The 20,793-nt window shown below is 40.0% G+C and overlaps 1 protein-coding gene across 1 annotated transcript; it reads left to right on the top strand.

Moving 5' to 3' along the window:
- Positions 1-990: 990 nt before the first annotated feature.
- Positions 991-19,987, top strand: LOC149305574 (transcription termination factor 3, mitochondrial-like). Its single transcript, XM_089477577.1, has 7 exons — positions 991-1,300; positions 1,444-1,596; positions 3,380-3,569; positions 17,162-17,309; positions 17,546-17,617; positions 18,561-18,722; positions 19,793-19,987. Exons 1-7 carry the CDS (start codon positions 991-993, stop codon positions 19,985-19,987), a joined length of 1,230 nt encoding a protein of 409 aa, XP_089333703.1.
- The last annotated feature ends 806 nt before the right edge of the window (positions 19,988-20,793 follow it).

Here is a 20,793-nt window from a genome sequence, read left to right as displayed (position 1 = left end):
TTCCCACGAGCTTATAGTGTAAGTAACCGATGCAGTGGACCTGTCAGCAGGAACAACCTCTTGGTTGCTATGGTGATAAGTCCACTTTAAACTTTGCACCACAATCATCATCATTTTTCTACATAAACCAAATGATTTGATTATTTGTGTAACGACAGACTACCCGTTATCGTGTTACAGGCATAATGCGGTTTAACCGGATTGCAAAAACATTAATATATATATATTTGCTTGATTCATTCAAACTAAAGCTCCTCGCTTGTACTTTGCCAGCCCAAAATAACACGATTGTTTATGTGTTATATAAAATATGTTATATGGATACTGAATAAATACATTAAGTAAAAAAAAAAAAAAAAGCACCCGCTTCTCTTATGGTAGAACGTACAGAATGGGGCCTATTCACTAAATGAGGACTTGCGCTGCAGGATGATCTTGGTTGGCCCTGTATAATGCATAGTTAAATAAGTGTGATTTCTCCACAGTCACCTATTGAATTATTTATTATACAAGGCTAGCTCGGTCCTTCTTTCTGGAGAAACTTGACAGTGTTTGACCCTTGAATTGTAAAATAAGGAAACTGTAACCACACTCCCCTGTTAACTCTCCCCTTAGTGAATAAACCCCAGTAGGAGCTGCCATCTTTATCATGGCATACAGTGCTCACTTACATTAATCCTGGAATTATTTCCGTATATACAGCCGTATATGTAAAATGTTACATATTGTCTAATATTACAGCTCTGTTACCTCCAATCTTCAGTCCTCTCTATTCTAAGATCCTGTGCCACAGACGTTTTACAGATCTGCTAAATGGCATGTATCCTACATTTTGGACTTCTATCTGTCAAAGTTACAAGAAGAACTTCATAACTGACCTCAAAAGCCATTAAATGTCTACATTTAAGACAAAAGACATTGCAAACATTTTAGCGATACAGATAACACTATGCTTTTTTTTCTCCTTTAGATTGGCTGAGATATTGAAAGATGACCCTTGCGGTTTGTCGAATAGGAAGAAGATGTCGGCTTTTAAATCTTACGAATTGTGTACGTTTTTCCAACACTCTAAAAGACCCAAAGGAAGTATCACAGATCTTGCTAAGGAGAACTGAAATAGCTGGGACTCGGCAGCTTGCCTTTGATGTGACGCGTAGCTGCATTTTGTTGCCTGGTGGAAGAACTGCTCGATACAGCACGACGGTAACGCAACCACACAGCGATTTGCCTTCTGTCACCTCCGATCAGCAACAGGAGAAAGCCGTGATACTCAATACAGATATCGAAGCTGATCTGCAAGGTATAAACTGTAAATGTAATAACCCCTTTAAAACTCTTTTTGGTATTTCATTAATAAATACACAAAGCATGAGTTGAACTATATTTTGAAACTGGCCAATTTTCATGTTTATTTTGTTTCCTAACCTATTTTTCAATGACAAGATCTGGAAAGTCTTCCTCCCTTGTCTCCGCTGGAAGAAATTAGTGAAAATGAAGCTGTTCAGATTGATGCAGATCCTCCAATATCCCCTGCATCTTTCTCCCTTAAAGATTACGTGGACCGATCGGAGACCTTACAGAAACTTGTGAACCTTGGTGAGTGAAATGCCTGGGAATGACCATTTAGAGTGTTTGTTTCTGAACCCTCTTCCAGAATTCTTTGTTTATAGGCTTTGTTTGGACTGAGAACATGTTTTGTAAGGAGTGGGTGAAGGCCTTTTCCAACACTATTAGGACATCATGTTAATCCATCTAGTCTTTCCTACTGGTCCAAGTGGACCATACCATATTGTCAAGAAATGGTAGCCTGTTTTCCTTGAAGAAAATGGTATAAGTATGGTATACTTTCATACAACTAGTACAGGCATTCTATGGTGGAGTCTTTTCTTGTATTTTGAACAAAAAAAAAAGGTGATTACCACTGGTTAAAATGACATGGGCTATCCAGGACATACAATGAGACACATTTTGAGGATTACCTCAAGTAGAAGAGTGGGCAGACTAGTTCTTCTTTGCCACCAAAACCTATACTTCTGAAGAAGAGACAGATGATGTCCCCAAAGCTTATGTGACTTTACATGTTTTTCTATAAAACAAAAATAAACATACCAAATTATCACAACGATAAATTCTTGCTATGATGATTAGGAAAAGTTTTATGACCCATTAACCCCTTCCGTACCGCAGACGTACCACCTGGTACTTCCTGGTTGGGTGTCACCCACAGACTGGGACGTACCAGGTACGTCATCGATGATGCAAATTCCAGCGTCGCTATGGACCCTGGGATCGCGAGGGGCGGCTGCTACTGACCGCTGGGTGTCCCCAGCGATCCGTAGCAGCCACTCCCCCTCAATTACGTACACGTGATCGCTTTGAAGCGAATCACGAGCACGGAATTAAAATATTTAAATAAAACTGCAGTCTTCAAGGGAAGACGCAGTACAAGAACGCCGGTCCTGAAGGGGTTAAAACTTTTTTTCCTGCTGAGGAAAGGCCATTGTTTCTCTAACAAAGCAAACATTGAAGTTGTTTTTAGGGACATTTCCAGTGAAGCTATCGCCTTATTAGTAGAAAATCACTCTCAAATGTCACTTAATGAGGAACTGACAGAGCTAAGATAAAACCATAACCACATAATCACTTTCTGCACTGAAAACATCTATAACATATAACTGCGCTTATACTTTAATGTTCCGTTATTCAGATGTATATTATCAATCTGAGACTGTATACAACCATATGGTTCCTCTTATTCTAACATCAACAGAGGTCACTTGTATATACCCCTCTCCTATAGGAACATATCAAATATAAACATTCTTTTAAAATGTAAATGTGAATAACTTATATGAATATTTTGTGTATTAAAGAAAAATGCACTGTATGCCTGCCCATCCTGCCTCCAATAATGCATATAGAATACAGTGTTGACTTAATGGATGCCAACACTTTTAGCCCCTGTTAGCCATACAGTTTACAACAGACTCTCCCAAAAATGTCTCAGACGCCCCTGCAATACCTGGGTAGAAAATATTTATGGTATTCTTGACATTTTGTTCCATGCTACCAGGCCCGAATGTAGCAAGATTATATTTTCACAACGTAAAACGAGTTGTGACGTTGTGCCTCGGTCCTGTCTATATTATGCATGTTCGGCCATCAGACTACTCAGTTTATCAGGAATGTGCTGACCAAACTGGGACAATTGGAAGATGTTCATCATTGGAGGTGTAGTTGCTCTAGTAGAGACTTCCCTGGTTTCAATTGCATAGCGTTAGGGTGATAAAATCTAATTGTTATCAAATGCCTTACTGCCTGATGTACAATTCTATTAGTTTGCTTTTGAATTCATTGTAAAATATATTTGTTGTTTCAGGTGTTGATTTGTCAAAGATAGAAAAACGTCCCAATGTGGCAAATGTTCTTCTTCGGTTAGATTTTGAGAAAGATGTGAGCAAAATTCTCCTTTTCCTGAAGGATGTGGGTTTGGAAGACCATCAGCTCGGGCCATATTTGACAAAGAATCCTTTTATTCTAAGTGAGGATCTGGAAAGCCTACAGACAAGGTACTAGAATGCAGGAGCTATGATACATAGTAAAAACATAATTTGGGTTGAAAAAACAAAGAGTTCTGCCTTGCTGTTAATCCAGAAGGTGGCCGCAAAATCCAAATTGAAGCCTAAAAAGGGTGGAAATCCTTTTTGATTCCAAAATCCGATTTCTCACTGGATCAACAACCTACAACTAATCCTGTCCTTATTACCAATTATATTGCTGTATATTCTTATTGCTAAAAAAATTGTCTAGCCCATATTTAACCCCTTGATGACAATTGCCGGTCCGGGCACGTCACGGAAAAACATGTCGTTAACGACAAATGACGTGCCAGGACCGTCATTTGTTAAAACGGGTAAAAAAAAATCGATCCGTGATCGATTTTTTTTTTTTTTTTTTTTACCCAAACGGCGTTGCTGTAATGCCTCGACCTCGAGGCATTCAGCAACGCCATGATCGGAATCAGGGGCCATGTCTGGCCCCTCCCCTGGGCGTCAACATCCGCCATACAATGTATGGCGGCGGACGCCGTTTTAAAAGCGTTTAGGAGGCGATCAACGATCACCTCCTAAACTTAAATGGTGTCGCTGGAATGCCTCGATCAGGAGGCATCCAGCGACACCAAACACTTACCTCTTGATGGACTTTGACCGCTCCGGAGAGCGGTCACAGCCGCAGCTGCCGGTGATCTTCGCCATCAGCAAGATGGCGGGGACCCGGGAAAAAAAATAATAGACGAAAAAGTTCGCTAGACGGTCTCCAGACCCTCTAGAGAACTCTGGCTCCACTTGCAGGTTGAATACAGGTACTGCATTCAACCATGCAAGTCAATGGAGCTCAGCTTTCTAATCACAGTGTGATTAGAAAAAAATAAATTAAAAATAAAATAAAATTAATAATCATTAGAAAAAAAATAGTAAAAAAACAGTAAAATGTAAAAATAATTTCCCTCTGATGTCACTATCAGGGGAACCTTCAAGTTGAAAAAAAATCTTAAAACTGTTTTAAAAAAGGCAAAAAAATATTTAAATATATATATAAAAAATATATTTTTGTGAGCAAGTCCTAAAATTAGCACATTAGCTTAAAACAATTCTCACATGGAAAGAGTCTACTTTTAAAAAATGTATGATTTGATGGGGTAAATTGAATTGGCCGGATTCAACAATGTCCCAAATAACACGGGGGGAAGGAAGGCCACACACCTAATTTCCAATTAGAAAAATGCACACGTACCAAATGTGGCCTTTTAGTTCCCCCCAAAAATGACACACCCATGCATGTGGGGTATCACTGTACTCAGGAGATGTTGCTGAACACATATTGGGGTGTCGTGTGACAGCGGCATATACCAGGAGCTGTAAATTCATACATAAAGTAGGTGTGTGTGGGAAAAATACACACACAAAAATACTACTGCAAACTTTGAAAAAATGCTGGTGGTAAAATGTGTGCATGCAAAGAGTTAAAATACCAGCATTTAAAATACTCTGGGGTGTCTAGTTTTCAAAAATATATGGCTTTATTGGGCACACTGAAATGGCCCGGCTCAAAGATGTACCAAATAGGGCATGGGCAGTGGATCCCCAAATGCCAAAGTTCCACATTGAAAAATGTGCACGCTCCAAATGTGGCCCTTTTGCCCCCAAACAGCCAGGCAAAATCATTCATGTGGGGTATCACTGCGCTCAGGAGATGTTGCTGAACACATATTGGGGTGTTTTGTGATAGTGACATATACGAGAACTTTTTAATTCATACCTGAAGTAAAATGTGTGTGACAAAACAAATGCAAAAAAATGACTACCACAAAGTTTGACAAAGACTGGTGGTAAATATGGTGCATGGAAAGAGTTAAAATACTAGCATTTGAAATACCCTGGGGTGTCTAGTTTTCAAAAATATATGGCTTTATTGGGCACACTGAAATGGCCCGGCTCAAAGATGTGCCAAATAGGGCATGGGCAGTGGATCCCCAAATGCCAAAGTTCAACATTGAAAATGCGCATGCCCCAAATGTGGCCCTTTTGCCCCCAAACACCCAGGCAAAATCATTCATGTGAGGTATCGCTGTACTCAGGAGATGTTGCTAAACACATATTGGGGTGTTTTATGATAGTGACATATACCAGAACCTGTTTATTCATACCTAAAGTAAAGTGTGAAAAAACAAATGCAAAAAAAATGACTACCATAAAGTTTGACAAAGGCTGATGGTAGAATTAGTGCTTGGAAAGGGTTAAAATACTAGCACTTGGAATACCCTGGCCAAATTGCATTGGCCGGCTTCAAAGATACCCGAAATGGCACATGGGGGGAAGAATTACCAGATTTGGAAAAAAAGGCTTTGAAATAACAAAACGCTACCTGTACTTTTTACCCCATAATGTGTAGAAAAAAGCAAAAAAACATAAAAACATTGGGTATTTCTAAACTCAGGACAAATAGTAGAATCTATTTAGCAGGTTTTTTCATTACCTTTTATAGATGAGTAAAAGATTTTTCAACTAAAAGTTAGAAACAGTCATTTTTTTCTAAATTTTTCACCATATTTTATACTTTTTTTAATAGTAAATAATATGATACAATCAAAACAATGTCATCTAAAGAAAGCCCTTCTTGTCCTGAAAAAAACAATATCTAATGTGTGTGGGTTCAGTAAACGGGAAAGAAGAAAATTACAACTAAACACGAGCAGCGCAGAAATGTTAAAACGGCCATTGTCACGAAGGGTACAAAAAGTAGAATCAGCCTTTGTCACGAAGGGGTTGACTCTGTTTGTAGGCAGTGAATTCCATGTTTTTATTGTTACTACTGTAAAGACTCCTTTTCGCTGCTTGAAGTGAATATTCCTGTTTTCAAGTCCGAATAGGTGACTTTTTGTTCTTTGTACAGTCACATTAATGATCAGGTCATCGGCGAGCATCTTGTGTTGTCTCTGTATGTATTTGTATAATGATATCATATCCCCTCTAAAACGCATTTTTTCTAATCTAAACAAATGTAGCCTTTCTTCATAACTAGGGTGTTCCATTCCTCTTATCAACATTGTAGCTGCCTCTGTACTTTTTTAATCTCCATGTCCTTTTTAAGGTTGGGTCTTTTAAGGTTGGGTCTTTCCGTTAACCTATACAGAGGCAAATTATATTTTCATCCCGTGAGTCAATACGTTTTATTTTTGTGCATCCCAATATCTTACTGGCCCTTGCGGCAGCTCACCGGCATTGAACACTTTTGCTAAGGTTATTGTCTACAGTTACTCCAGAGTGATTTTCATGTAATGATTTTGTTAACACAACTCCATATATAGCATAATTTACAAATTTATTTATTTTTCCAAAATGCATAGCATGCATTTGTCAACATTAAATCTCATCTGCCACTTGGTCATCAAGTCCTCCAATTTCACCAACTGTCCTTGCAGGGAAGTAATGTCTAGTTTAAACTTTATTAAGTTACCTAGTTCTCTTCTGCTAATGCATGTGGCTTTCAGTACCCACCACAAGATAAGTAATAAACACATCAAATAGAAGTGGTTTTCCTCAGGGTTCTGTCCTAGACTCACTTACCCCTTTTGTCCAGTTAGAGAATTTTTAATTAACAAAAACTCTCTCAACTCCATCTTTGTTGCCTAAAGCTATCTCACTTAATTGGTACAGTAACCTTTTTATAAGGTGCTAATCCAGATGCTTTAGCCATCTACTGAAAGCCATCTACTGAAAGAGCCTGGTCTATATTTTTGCTAACTTCTTTATAGAATAGTTGACATGGATCTGTCCTTCATGAAAGTGTGTTAATCTTATGTAATCTGTTATTAATCATATTTGACTATTACGGGCATACTCTGCTGCAGGCTACCTGTGCTTTATGCATTGGCAGTTTGGGCAGGCTCTTCTTCATCTTCCTTTGCCGCCAGTTGGGGTGGAGGTGATAGACCTTGGCAGGCTGTACATTCTATGCAGCCTGGAGGAGAAACGTTCCCTGAATTTTGATTTCCTTCGTCATTGGGCAGCCTTCTGTCGATTTAGAGCACATGCACACCAAGTGACGTCACCTGCTGTCAGCATCTGTCATGCGCGTTAAGTTAATGCCTAGTACCAGATCCATATTTTTAATTTAATGAACTCATTACTGGTCCTGAACTTCTGGGACCAGCCTCACAGAGACTTACACCTTAACTGTTTTTTTTTTTTTAAAAAAAGATCTATTTGAGTATATTTTTCTGTAATATGATACATTTTTATTCTGGCTGAGGCTCTGCGGCGATTGCAGCTGACATGACCTAAACTGAAGAGAACAGCCAAACAATGTAGTGAGCGCATCTACCTTTTTTGGCAGGCAACGGTTGCTAGGCCAGGAGTGTCACGCACTTAATGTTTAGGAATTTGGAAGGGAATGCTGCGTTGCACATGTTAAGTGTTACACACCCTGTTTTTGTTTTTTTAGGGGAGGGTACCACAGTGGTGTACTAGCTTACAATATAGGTTCCTAAACATTTTTGTGCAACAGGGCCACCTTTCACCGCTGGATATTCCATGGGCCTTATTATAGAAAGTGTTTATAAAAGAGCAGACTATACTCACTGGCCACTTTATTAGGTACACCTTGCTAGCACCGGGTTGGGACCACCTTTTGCCTTCATTTTTTATGGCATACGTTCTACGAGGTGCTGGAAACATTCCTCAGAAACATTCCTGCATATTTGTCGGCTGCACATCCATGATGCAAATCTCTCTGTTCCACCACAATTTTGGTGAGCCTGTGCGAATTGTAGCCTCAGTTTCTTAGGTGAAAGAAGGGGCACCCGGTGTGGTCTTCTGCTGCTGTAGCCCATCTCCTTGAAGGTTCGACGTGTTGTGCGTTCAGAGATAATATTCTGCATACCTTGGTTGTAACGAGTTATTTAAGTTACTGTTGCCATTCTGTCATCTCGAACCAGTCTGCCCATTCTGACATCAACAAGGCATTTTCGTCCATACAACTGCCACTCACTGGATATTTTCTCTTTTTTCGGACCATTCTCTGTAAACCCTATAGACGGTTGTGCGTAAGAATCCCAATAGATCAGCAGTTTCTGAAATACTCAGACCGGCCCGTCTGGCACCAACAACCATGTCACGTTCAAAGTCACTTTCACCACGTCTACGTGCCTAAATGCATTGGGTTGCTGTCATGTGATTGGCTGAATAGCTATTTGTGTTAACAAGCAATTGAACAGGTGTACCTAATAAAGTGGCCAGTGAGACAATTTTCTGCCATCGCAATCAATGTTTTTTTTTAAGCAGAACTGGCACTTAGGTACAGAGAGCCCCTGTAGCATTAATACTTGGGCTGGGACACGGTGAGCCCCTAGAATTAATAATAGGTCTTTCCCTGTCTCTGTTCCTCATCTGCTGCTCCCCTGTGCCAGTCACTCCATTCGCTCCCCATACCCTTCAGAATCAACTTCAAACTCGTGACCTACAGAGCCCTTACCCTCTTATCCAAATACACCCCACCACTCTCTTCATTCCTCTCATGACCTTCGTCTCCCTTCTAAGCCATTATCTCTTCCCACTCATATATTCATGACTTCCCCCACGCTGTACTCCCTTCCCCGTTCCATCCGACTTTCTCCCTCGTCCTCAACTTTCCAAAGCTATCTAAAAACCCACCTTTTTCAAGAAGCGTAATTCTTTATAACACACTCAGCCATCAGTCTAATGAAGCCATCTGAACGATCAACAACCTCTACAGATCATCCTGACTTGACCAAATGATCCCCATAAAAGCAGCCCTCTCCTACTGCTTCACTTCCCCCCTCATTCACCGACTAGATTGTAAACTTGCAACAGCAGGGCCCTCTTCTCCTTTGTACCAGTTTGTTATTATTTGTGGTTTTAAAGTACCGTATTGGCTCGGATATAGGCCGCCCCCATATATAGGCCGCACCCTAAAAGTTTGGTGCTTTTTTAAAGAAAAAGTTTTTTTCTTTAAAAAAGCAGCAAAAAAACATGCTGCCACTCTGTCTCCCCCCCCCCCCCGAGATATGCTGCCACTCTGTCTCTCCCTCCCCCGAGATATGCTGCCACTGTCCTCCCCCCCGAGATATGCTGCCACTGTCTTCCTCCCCCCCCGAGATATGCTGCCACTGTCCTCCTCCCCCCTCGAGATATGCTGCCACTGTCCCCCCCCCCCCCCGAGATATGCTGCCACTGTCCTCCTCCCCCCTCCGAGATATGCTGCCACTCTGCCCCCCCCGACTTACCAGAGGAGACTCCCAGGTGTCTTGCGGGGCTGGCGGGGGACATCTACGCAATACGCGTACACAACTTCCGGTGCCGGCACTCAGCTGATGTGCCGGCACCGGAAGTTGTGTATGCGTATTGCGTAGATGTCCCCCGCCAGCCCCGCAAGACACCTGGGAGTCTCCTCTGGTAAGTCTTGGGGGCAGAGGTAAAACGCATCGTGCGGACGGTCACCGGCTGCGGCGATGCGGGTAAACAACCTCCGCAGCCGGTGACCATCCGCACGATGCGCTTAGACAACCTCCCGTGCCGACACCCCCCCCCCCCGTGGAAAGTGCTGGCAGGGGAGGCTGTCTGAGCGTATCGGGGAGTAGGATGCAGGTCCCCTGCACCGCTGCGGGGGATCTGTATCCTAACCCTGCCTGGCGCCCGGGACTGCATGTCCTGGGTGTCGGGCGCTAGACCCCGAATATAGGCCGCAAAAAGTGCGGCCTATATTCGAGCCAATATGGTATTTCACATCACTAAGGAATCTGCTTGCAGGTAATTAAGGTAATGTAATGTAATGGCATAGGCAGCCCCTAGAATTAATAATGGGGCCGGAGCGCAGGGAGCCTGTAGAATTAATAATGGGACTGGAGCACAGGGAGCCCCTAGAATTAATAATGGGACCAGAGCGCAGGGAGCCTGTAGAATTAATAATGATGAAAAAAGTAAGAATTCACATGTACCCTTAGGGCATTTGTTATTCCATTATATGCACTTTTATCCACTTTGCTCTGCAAACCAGAGTTTCTTTTAGATAAGGAAACTAAAGTATTTCCAGCCCTAAACAGCAGTAAACGATGCAAAATAGTACAGCGCCACTTTCCTACTGGTTTTCACGGAAAAACAAAAACATCCATTACTGCATGAAGAATGCAGAGATAAAACATTGCAAAATACAGACAGACTGCTTTCTAAGTCACTTGAAAATGAATCAGCCTTCCACAACGGAAACTTCCATTTAAAGTTCTGGAATCAGTTTATCAGTTAACCTTGATGAACGAGGCGTACAGAATTCCATTTTCCGCCTCTCTGTTAGGGCCGATTATTTATTTTTTATTTTTTGTGTGTGTGTGTAATACAGCAGCTAACGTTTTATGCATTGCTATGTCTTATCTGAGTTGCCGTTTCGGCAGGATCTCAATATTCTTTTAGAGAGTGGAATCAGATAGAATAATCCTTTTCTTGATTTCCATCGCTATCTCTCATATGACTGCTGTAGCTATCTTGTAATATCCCTGCTTGCCATAAAACACATTAGCCCTGGTGTCCTGCACATGATTTTTCTTTTCATTCCTATACGTTTTAGTATTACTGTGACTGTTGAATTATGCTTATCCATCTTTGGAAATAAGAATCTGGAACACCTAGGGACATATCCATTCTTATACTCATCTCGGGTAGTAAAAAGAATGAGCCCTTGCTTTTGCCAGTCTGAATGACCTCGATCTAATTTCTTCTAGCTTTTTTTCCCTCTTCAACTATTGGCAGCTTGCTTTTTTGTTTTTTTAGATTCTTATTGCTCGTGTATGGGGTGGGGGAGTTGGAAAACAAATTTAAAGTCTGAAACTGATTTTTAAATGTGTACGTAAAAAGTTTCAATTTGTCGCTGGTAGAAATACCCTAATAAGGCTTATAAAGAATTAGTTTTTGGGAGACATGAGTGGTAATTTGTCCAAGAGCTGGGCAAAAATTAGATTTTCTTCTTGCTGTTTGTTCTTGCCACATTCATAGTAACTCCCACGGAAACATTATACCTTCTATGCAGAGTTAGTATATTTGCTACTCAATGTGGTATATAGGCTATACCATTCTGTTGCTGAAAGCACCTACTATGGTCTGAAAACAATATTTTTTCCCCTATATTAATGTCTGCCTTGGCTGGATGTTAAATCTTTAATCAAAGAGTGGCTACAAGGGCAGCCATTTATTCAGTAAGAGCCCTGATTTTACAGAATTTTGTTTTCTTTTGCATAATGTTACATTGCAATACAGGTAACAGATGTCATACTTATTAATCAATGGGGAAAGTGAATCTATGTGATTTTTTTTTTTTTTTTATTATAGAGTAAGTAGCACTTGCACTTTCCCTTTAATTCTCATATTTTGGGCATGGTGACCTACAAATGGCTTCTCTTAATATTTCTGGACTTTGTCTTACAAATTCACTTCCTTTTGAAGCATTTGGTAGGTAACCGAATCCACACTTCTGTGTTGCATTTAAAAGGACGCTCCAGTAATCAAATGCATATGATAGCTGTGTGGGCCCTTTCAATAATAATTGTTCCCACTTAGAAATGCATGGAGGGATTCATGAGAGTCGCCCGATACGTTTCTCATTTTTTTCCTCCCCTCAAGGGCTTGCAGAAAATGTATTCGACTGATCACTTCTCCTGCCTACTAGTATATTTGTATGCCATAATCGCCACCGGCCAGTTCCTCTACTGGCTTGGGCAAAAGTTCCAGGGGGCCTAACAACTGCCGAACACATCACCTGACATGTGAAATACGTGCCGCCGGTCAGCTCCCGCACTGGCTCAGTGAGTATTCCAGGGGGTCTCTTGAATTTAAGAAGGCATGCTTTCCTGTCGCTGACTGGCTGCTTTAAGCAGATCGTCAGACCACAGAGTGGTGGGTGGCTGCAGGCTTAATTAATCCATGTTAATATAGTTTTGAATGCATTAGTTGTTTAGGGGGCTTCCCGGGAGATTGTAGTGTTCCTTTTAAATGCCACTGGTTCTAAAAGCCACTATTTGCACATAAAGATACCACACGGTAGTGTGAGAGTGGCATTGGAGATCATATTTATATTCTTTACACCATCAAACATACACCATATGACCAGAAGTATTGGGGAAACCCTACTAATTGAGTTTATGTGTTTCAGCCATATCCAATGCTGACAGGTATATAAAATGAAGCACACACTGGCATTAGAATGGGTCGTACTGAAGAGCTCAGTGACTTTTAACCGTGGCACTGTCATAGGATGCTCCCTTTGCCTTAAGTCAATTTGTGAAATATCTGCCCTGCTAAATCTTCCTGCTATTATTGTGAAGTGGAAATGTGTAGAAGTAACCCCTTTAGCCATGAAGCAGCGGACCACACAAACTCACAGGGCTGATGAGTGCTGAAGTGTGTAGCACGTAAAGTCTTCTGCAGCATCACTCACTACAGCGTTCCAAACTGCCTCTGGGAGCAACATCAGCACAAGCACTGTGGGCCAGAGTGGTGTAAAGCACACCATCAATGCACTCTGGAGCAGTGAAAATGTGTTCTCTTGAGTCATGTTTCACACTTCACTATCTGGAAGTCTGACGGACCAATCTCGGTTTGGTGGACGCCGGGAGAACGCTACCAACCGGAATGCATAGCGCCTACTGTAAAGTTTAGTGGAGAAGGGATAATGGTGTGGGGCTGTTTTTCAGGGTTTGGGCCCTTTATTTGAAGTGAAGGCTAATATTAATGCTACAGCATACCCAGTTTGGGGAAGGCCCTTTTCTATTCTAGCATGACTGTACCCCAGTGCACAAAGCAAGCTCCATAAAGACATGGTTGGATGAATTTGGTGTGGAAGAACTTGACCGGCCGCACAGAGTCCTGACCTCAACCCCATCGAACACCTTTGGGATGAACTGAAACATAGATTGTGAGCCAGTCCTTCTTGTCCAACATCAGTGTCTGACCTCACAAATGCTCTACTGAATGAATGGGCTAAAATTCCCACAGCAGAAACCCTCCAAAATCTTGTGGAAAGCCTTCCCAGGAGAGTGGAAGCCCTTTATAGCTGCAAAGGGGGACCAACTTCATATTAATGCCCATGGTTTTGGAATAGGATGTCCAACAAGTTCATATAGGTGTTAGGTGTCCACATAGTTTAAGTCATGTAGCGTACCTAATGCTAAAATGTAAGTTCTTATTATGATTTATTATTGTTAACATTAGGAACACAAAAGAAAAATAGCAATTCCCAGAAGAAATATTGTCTTTTATGGACATTACTAAGACTTTTAGCCTTTTACCTACATACACCAAAAGTCCCTGTTTTTGTGAGACAGTCCTAATTACGCAGGCCTTTGCTGCTATGCTGCCCAACTGTTTTTGCATATGGTGGTACTCATGGGCCAATTGGGGAGATTCTCTGATCTCTTCTGACCTGCTGACCGTGCTGTGGAATCAATAGAGGTCTGGGCTGTTGCTCTCATGTGGCCACCTTTCAATGCCTTAAAGCTAAGTGCCAGGCATCTGACCTGCCCATGGCCCCACCTGTATGCTGATTGGGACACCAAAATTGTTGGGGATTTACAATAAATTACATTGGGTATTTTTTTTGTGTGTGATTATCTTGACATAGCACTTATAACCTGGGTAATTCTAAAACGTATACGTGTTGCAGTCATAAAGGTAAAAACGTATAATGTTCTTATATTTCCTTATAGGAGCCTACATTAAAAAACAAACAGAAGCCAGGAGGAATCATTTCTGGTGCCATAACTACTTGGCTCTGGGAACTTCTTGAGGTCTAGGGAAATGGAATTTGTTAGCAGATAAGAACCATTCCTTGTCTATTTTTACATATTGTAAAACCTTGAGCCTTACTTCTTGAGTCCTTGCGTTGTCAAGATTACCTATCTCGCTGTATTAACCTCTACCATGTCTGCTGGAAGCAGATTAGTTCTCTCATAAACTGAGTGATTACTGATTTAACCACTTACCTTCTCTCACGTTCCATCTTTCCGTTAGCTTGCCTGGAAGGAATATTGAACTTGCTCATCCCTTAACTATATTCCTTAAGTGCATTTCAGTTGTAGGATATATAATATAGGGTCTGTAACACAAAAACATTGCCTTTTTATAGTTAATAATTCATGCAGACCCGTCCAACAAGATACTTCCTGTGTTTTGCTTTTCAAAATGTTATAGTAAATATATTATATTACTACCATCATATGCTTGTAGCAGTTACAAGATTTGTTTGAAGATATTTAACAAAGACAATTAAAAATTGACAATAACTTTAGGAAACGTTAAAACATATACTGGTATAGAAGGAGACATTGACAGTCTGGTCTCCCTTATGCTAGCTGGGGCCGGAATTTTTGGTCCTGAGCTGAGCGATTGAATGTGACAGCGCTCTAAGTGAATGCTGTCCCATTGAGGGAATTTAAACGCCCAAACAGCAATGACCTCACCGGGGGATCTCCTCACTTTAACTGTAGAGACCCCAGCCGGGTTTCCTAATGTGTTTTTCCCTCCTGCTGATTAGACTTTTCGCTGTAATGAGGGCGATGGCGATGGTCGGGCAGCCCTGGCACTTTAAGTTTGGGCATCTCAAATCACTGGCCGCACGCTGCAGCATAAAGTGATGTCGGCCAGTGGCCCATCAGACATTTGCCCGGCGTGCCAGATGATCAGCCCGGACCTGACAGGCTGTCACAGCAGCCTCCAGGAGTATGGAAGGAGGGAGAGAAATTACGTAAGGGTATGGTGGAACCTTGGCGGAAGAGATTACAGATCTCCACGAGCAACGACTCTGTACCCTTTAAATAAAGATGGTAGAAACATTCCCAGCCTTCATTACTATTCATTTTCTGTTAGCAAATGGAAAAACACAAGTTTTATATTTTTAAATATAATTTATTCAAAGACGTATATTTATTAGACCAAGCATGGGATGCAAAGGCAAAAGTTTAGTACTAGTGCAAAGAGATGCAACATTCTATAGTCTTACTCAAATTCTGCGCCTGGAAGAAGCAACAGTCCAAACAGCAACAACCTGAGGGACTGGCCAGTTTCCCAGACAGCTTGTAAATATTGGTTGATTAAAATAGCTTTTTATGGTTCTCTGTGATACGAACTATTATCTGCTTCATTTTAACCATTGCATCCCCCAGTCCCTTTGATTAGCCTAAAAATATGACCTTCTTGTGCAATCAAGTCACCTACGCAGCCCTAAACGTACCTGGTGGTGATCGCATGTCCTCTCCCGATGACCCCTTTTGGGATCCTATCCTGTAGTGTTGTGTGTTTTTGTGCTCTGGCAGGATGTACAGAGCGTTCTCCACCCAGGTAGTACAACCAGTTGTTTTTCTTTTTTTTTTTTTTTTTTAATAGCTCTAATCACGTGCCAAAATGTGTACAAAGCTGTTATTTGTACGGAGCGCTGATAATTTTATACAACACTTTTTTCACAGGGTTACAAAAAACCAGGTGTGGTGATGGCGGTTATAGATTTGGTATCTCGTACCGGCTGGAAACGCTAAAAAAAAAAGCAATCTATGTTCCATATGCAGAACTCTGCACCTTATACAAATATTTCTCTATATACAGAACAGAGAATTTCAAATTAATTACTCAAAGCTGGAAATGCATGGGGTTCATCGCAACAAGGCATAGTTTCTGAAAGACCCGCAGCCTACACGCTGTTAATGAATGAATTCCAAGCTTTCTTCCCTATTTTTAGATCCGACAAATGGGGAAAAGCACACGAGCCAAGAGAACTATTTTACTTTTATATATTTTCTACCCTTTCAGTTGCATATCACTCAGTTATTAGAACTGTGACGTTTTCCATTAGACCATTATTTTTTTTATCTTTGCTCTTTTCATGCCATGTATATCTTTTTTTTTTTTTTTTGCTACAATATAATCATGGATGGGGTTTTGGTAATGAAAGGTTAAATAAATTCTGCAAGGGTATTTATCATTTTGGTAATGAGGCTCTGTGCAGGAACATAAGACGTTCCCCAAAATAGTAATCTGTTAAGCCTTTGATAACTTTCATTCAGTGATGGCCAAATTGGCAGAAAGTAGAAAACAAGATAAGTGATTTACCTTGCAGCCAATGAGCTGGTTTTCCCGATAAATGGCTGGTGCAAGTAAGCTTTAGCCGCTACACACTTGTAAGCCACATAAAGTATTTAGAAGCAGTTGACGAGATATCAGACCCTAAGATCTCTACAGGTACATCTCTACCTGTAATGCAATTGTAGTCAGAAATCTGATCCACTTTCATTTAGGGGGGGGAATTTGGAATAATCCGTATTCTTCTATTTATTTATTTTTTGTAACCATAGCTTCACATCAGCTGGTACTTTATAAATAACATTTATATATTTTTTATATATATAAAAAGAAAAATGCATTGAATTAATTTCAAGGGATGCCTCATCTAAGGCAGACAATTGGGCTTTAAACTGTGTCCTATTTATTGATGTATCTAGTCTTGCTCACCTTTGTGCCTCGGCTTTTGGCATTTCATGTGCGGCGCCGTCACACTTTCTTAGTTCAGTAAACTGAAATGTCGTCTTTATGTGGCATTAACATTTCAGGGTGGCTTACCTGAGCAGGAAAAAATTCGGCAAAGAAGCAATTACTCGGATGGTCTCGAGAGCTCCCTATCTGCTGAACTTTTCGGTGGAGAGACTGGATAATCGTCTGGGCTTCTTTCAGAAGGAGCTTGGGCTCAGTGCAGAGAAGGTGAGACTGATTTGTTTTTGCTGCCTAATGTGGGATAGTCTGCGTACATAGCACCATCTAGAGCACATTCTGACTACTTCCAAAATATCACTTTCTGCATACTGTATGTTCTATACTTGTTTGTTCCATCATACGAATTACAGGTTTGTTTTCTAAGAAATCATAACTTAAATAACATCTACATATTTTTAAGTCTATAATAAATATTTGGGTTTTTTTTATTATTTGTATTTTAGACAAGGGATCTTGTTACTCGTTTTCCAAGGATGGTGACCGGCAGCCTGGAGCCTGTTAGGGAAAATCTTAAGGTATGATTATGGAGATACACTGTGACAGAGCTTACGATAGTTTCAGCAGCTCGTGAGATATTTTTGAGTATTAAGTCACTCTTGCTGTCTTTTTAGATTTCATGTTCTATTGCACCTAGCATCATCACTATCCCAAAATCCTTAAAACCACCACCCCACCCCCTTGGTTCTGATTCTTTAATCATTTCTATTTATTTTACAAAATATCAATGATCACCTGTCCATATTAGGGTGGCCACATTTATTTTCTGCCACTCAGGGACACACTATGAAGCAGATGAGATCACACACACAGGTGTGTGTGTGTGTGTGTGTGTATATATATATATATATATATATATATATATATATATGTGATATACACTGATTCACATATGCACATACACATAAAATACATTTTATATATTGTATATATATATGTGTATGTATATATATATTTACCAGACACACACACAGTCTCACAAACAGACAAACACAGTCAAACATACCTGGTGCTGGCTTCAGCTTACTCTGAGTTGGTATGAAGGAGGGACTCAGCCTATCAGGAGAGGCTTCTGAACTCTTAAGAAATTAGGAGAGTTGAAAAGTCTTTCCTGATTGGCTGAGTCCTCCTTTACTCAGACTCCTCATTCCGGCCAATCCGGGCCATGTGGTCACCCTAGTCCGTATATCCCTTACGAAAAATTATTGCACTTTTTTTTATATTGCAAGCCTACAGTTGTACTTCAATGTACTGCAGCTTTATTGCATTTGTTCTTCCTTACAAATAAAACTGCAGTACAGTGAAGTACAAATGCAGTAATACTGCGTAAGGGATAATAAAACATATAACTTTTCAGTCTTCTTTATATCATCACTTTATGAAGAAATCTTGTACCATTTTTAACACGTGCTCTGCTTTTGTGAGTAGCGTTGTGGTTAAAGTTATGGTTTTGCTTTCTAGGTGTGTGAGATTGAACTTGGATTCCGTAAAAATGAAATACAACACATCGCACTGAGAGTTCCCAAGCTATTAACCTCCAACAAGATGAAGCTCACAGAAACGTTTGATTATGTGCACAATAAAATGGGAATTCCTCACCATATTATTATAAAATTCCCACAGGTATTTTACTTTGATGTCACCAAGGAACATTACTGAATATGTATGTATGTATGTGTGTATATATATATATATATAAGGTAATATTTAAAATATTAGTGAAATTCCTAAAAGCAAAACTTTTAAAAAAATTATTTAGCGGCTATAAATTTTACAATGTGTTTTATGTGTTATTATAATAATTATAACGTATGGAAATGGAATTTGCCACATGTCTGATTTTCTGCATTGTTAAATATTTTGGAACTGAGCCTAATACTAGATAAAATGGAACCTGAGCAAAATAATGATACTTATGTTGTTTATTAAGGAAGATTCTGCAATACCCATAAATGTGTGAAAAAGTAATGGGCTCTTAGACTCAGAACTTGGTTATGCCACATTTAGGAACAATAGTTGCACTAAAATGCTTGGTAAAGTTATTGAACATTCTCTGTCACCACTTTGGAGGAGTATATGCCCACTAGTCATGCCCAGCTCTGCCAGCATTGACCTGGGCCGCTATATCAAATCAAATTTAGGGTAGGTCTTTCTGTTTGAAAGTTTGGGGTCACTTAGAAATGTCCTTATTTTTAATAGAAACGCACATTTTATCAATTAAAATAACATGAAATGGATCAGAGATACAGTGTTAATATTGTAAATGTCTATTGCAGCTGGAACCAGCTGATTTTTAATAGAATATCTTCATAGGGGTACAGAGGCCCTTTATCACTCCCATCACTCCTGTGTTCCAATCGGACATTGTGTTTGCTAATCCAAGTTGAAGCTTAAACGGTGAATTGAGCATTAGAAAACCCTTTTGCAATTATGTATTACAGCTAGAAATGTCATTGATTTCCATGAAAACCACAATGTGACCCCAAACTTATGATCTGTAGTGTATGTAGTAAGTAACGTGAAGTGCATTATTATCCGGTAAAATCAGTAAATAAAAATAGACACACGGTTCCATGCTCTCATCTCTTTATTACATTCTTTTTATTTATGAAAATTCTTCAAATAAAAGACTTCAGATGAATTATTGAAGCTACTACAAGTCTTCTCAGTCTTACATTTTTTTTTGTCTGCAGGTTTTCAATACAAATCTGTTGCGGTTGAAGGAGAGACACCAGTATCTGACTTTTCTCGGACGAGCGGTGTATGACCCAACACAACCAAACTACGTGTCTTTAGATAAGATCGCTTCCTTGCCTAATGATTGTTTTTGTGATGAGGTCGCCAAGACATCCGTACAAGAATTTGAACACTTCCTAAAAACACTTTAATAAAATAATTAAAAAAAAAAATATTGTGTGATGCTTGAAAAATGCCTTTGGTTTCATACTGCTATGCAAATATATTTCTATATTATGTTATTCTAACACTTTAATAAATACGCATATGTCTCAATATGATCAGAATGCCCCTATAAAGAGACTAATAGAACTTGACGCCATTAAGGAGGATTAGGTTATTGAAACTGCTTATCGAGATTACATTTTTAATGAGCTTCAGCTGGTAAAATGAAATTTGATTATTTTGTAGATAAATGGTTCTGTAATAAAATATAGTAGAGTGTAAATTAGATAATAAATATGATGGATATACAAATAGTCGCATCAAAGTATACTTTCACTCCTTTGCACACGGCTTCACATGGGGCCACCTGTCGTTGTTGTGCCTACTAGCTTGTTTCTAAACCCAGGTAGACCCTGTAGGATACTGGGCATTATGGGAATTGTAGTTCCATAGATTGATAGCTACAGTTAGCTTGTTTCTAAACCCGGTTAGACCCTGTGGGACACTGAGCATTATAGGAATTGTAGTTCCATAGATTGACAGCTACATGTAGCTTGTTTGTAAACCCGTGTAGGATTATGGGAATTGTAGTTTCATAGATTGATTGTTACAGCTAACTAACCGCTGAGTAAATATAATATTTGGGATTGGCCTATATACGGTATACTGGATTATAAGAGATAATTGGTAATGCGGATGCAGAGTGTATTCAGAGGAAGTGATAATAATATTTAAACATGTGAAAGCTTGCCAATCACCGGAACGAAAAGAATAAATGAAGAGTTTAAGGCAA

The sequence above is a fragment of the Sceloporus occidentalis genome, unplaced genomic scaffold (genome assembly GCF_023333645.1).
Source record: "Sceloporus occidentalis isolate IW3139 unplaced genomic scaffold, rSceOcc1.0.p SCAF_11, whole genome shotgun sequence".
NCBI classification, from domain to species: domain Eukaryota; kingdom Metazoa; phylum Chordata; class Lepidosauria; order Squamata; family Phrynosomatidae; genus Sceloporus; species Sceloporus occidentalis.
The sequence above is the reverse complement of the archived record's forward strand: the minus strand, read 5'-3'. Positions and strand labels throughout refer to the sequence as shown.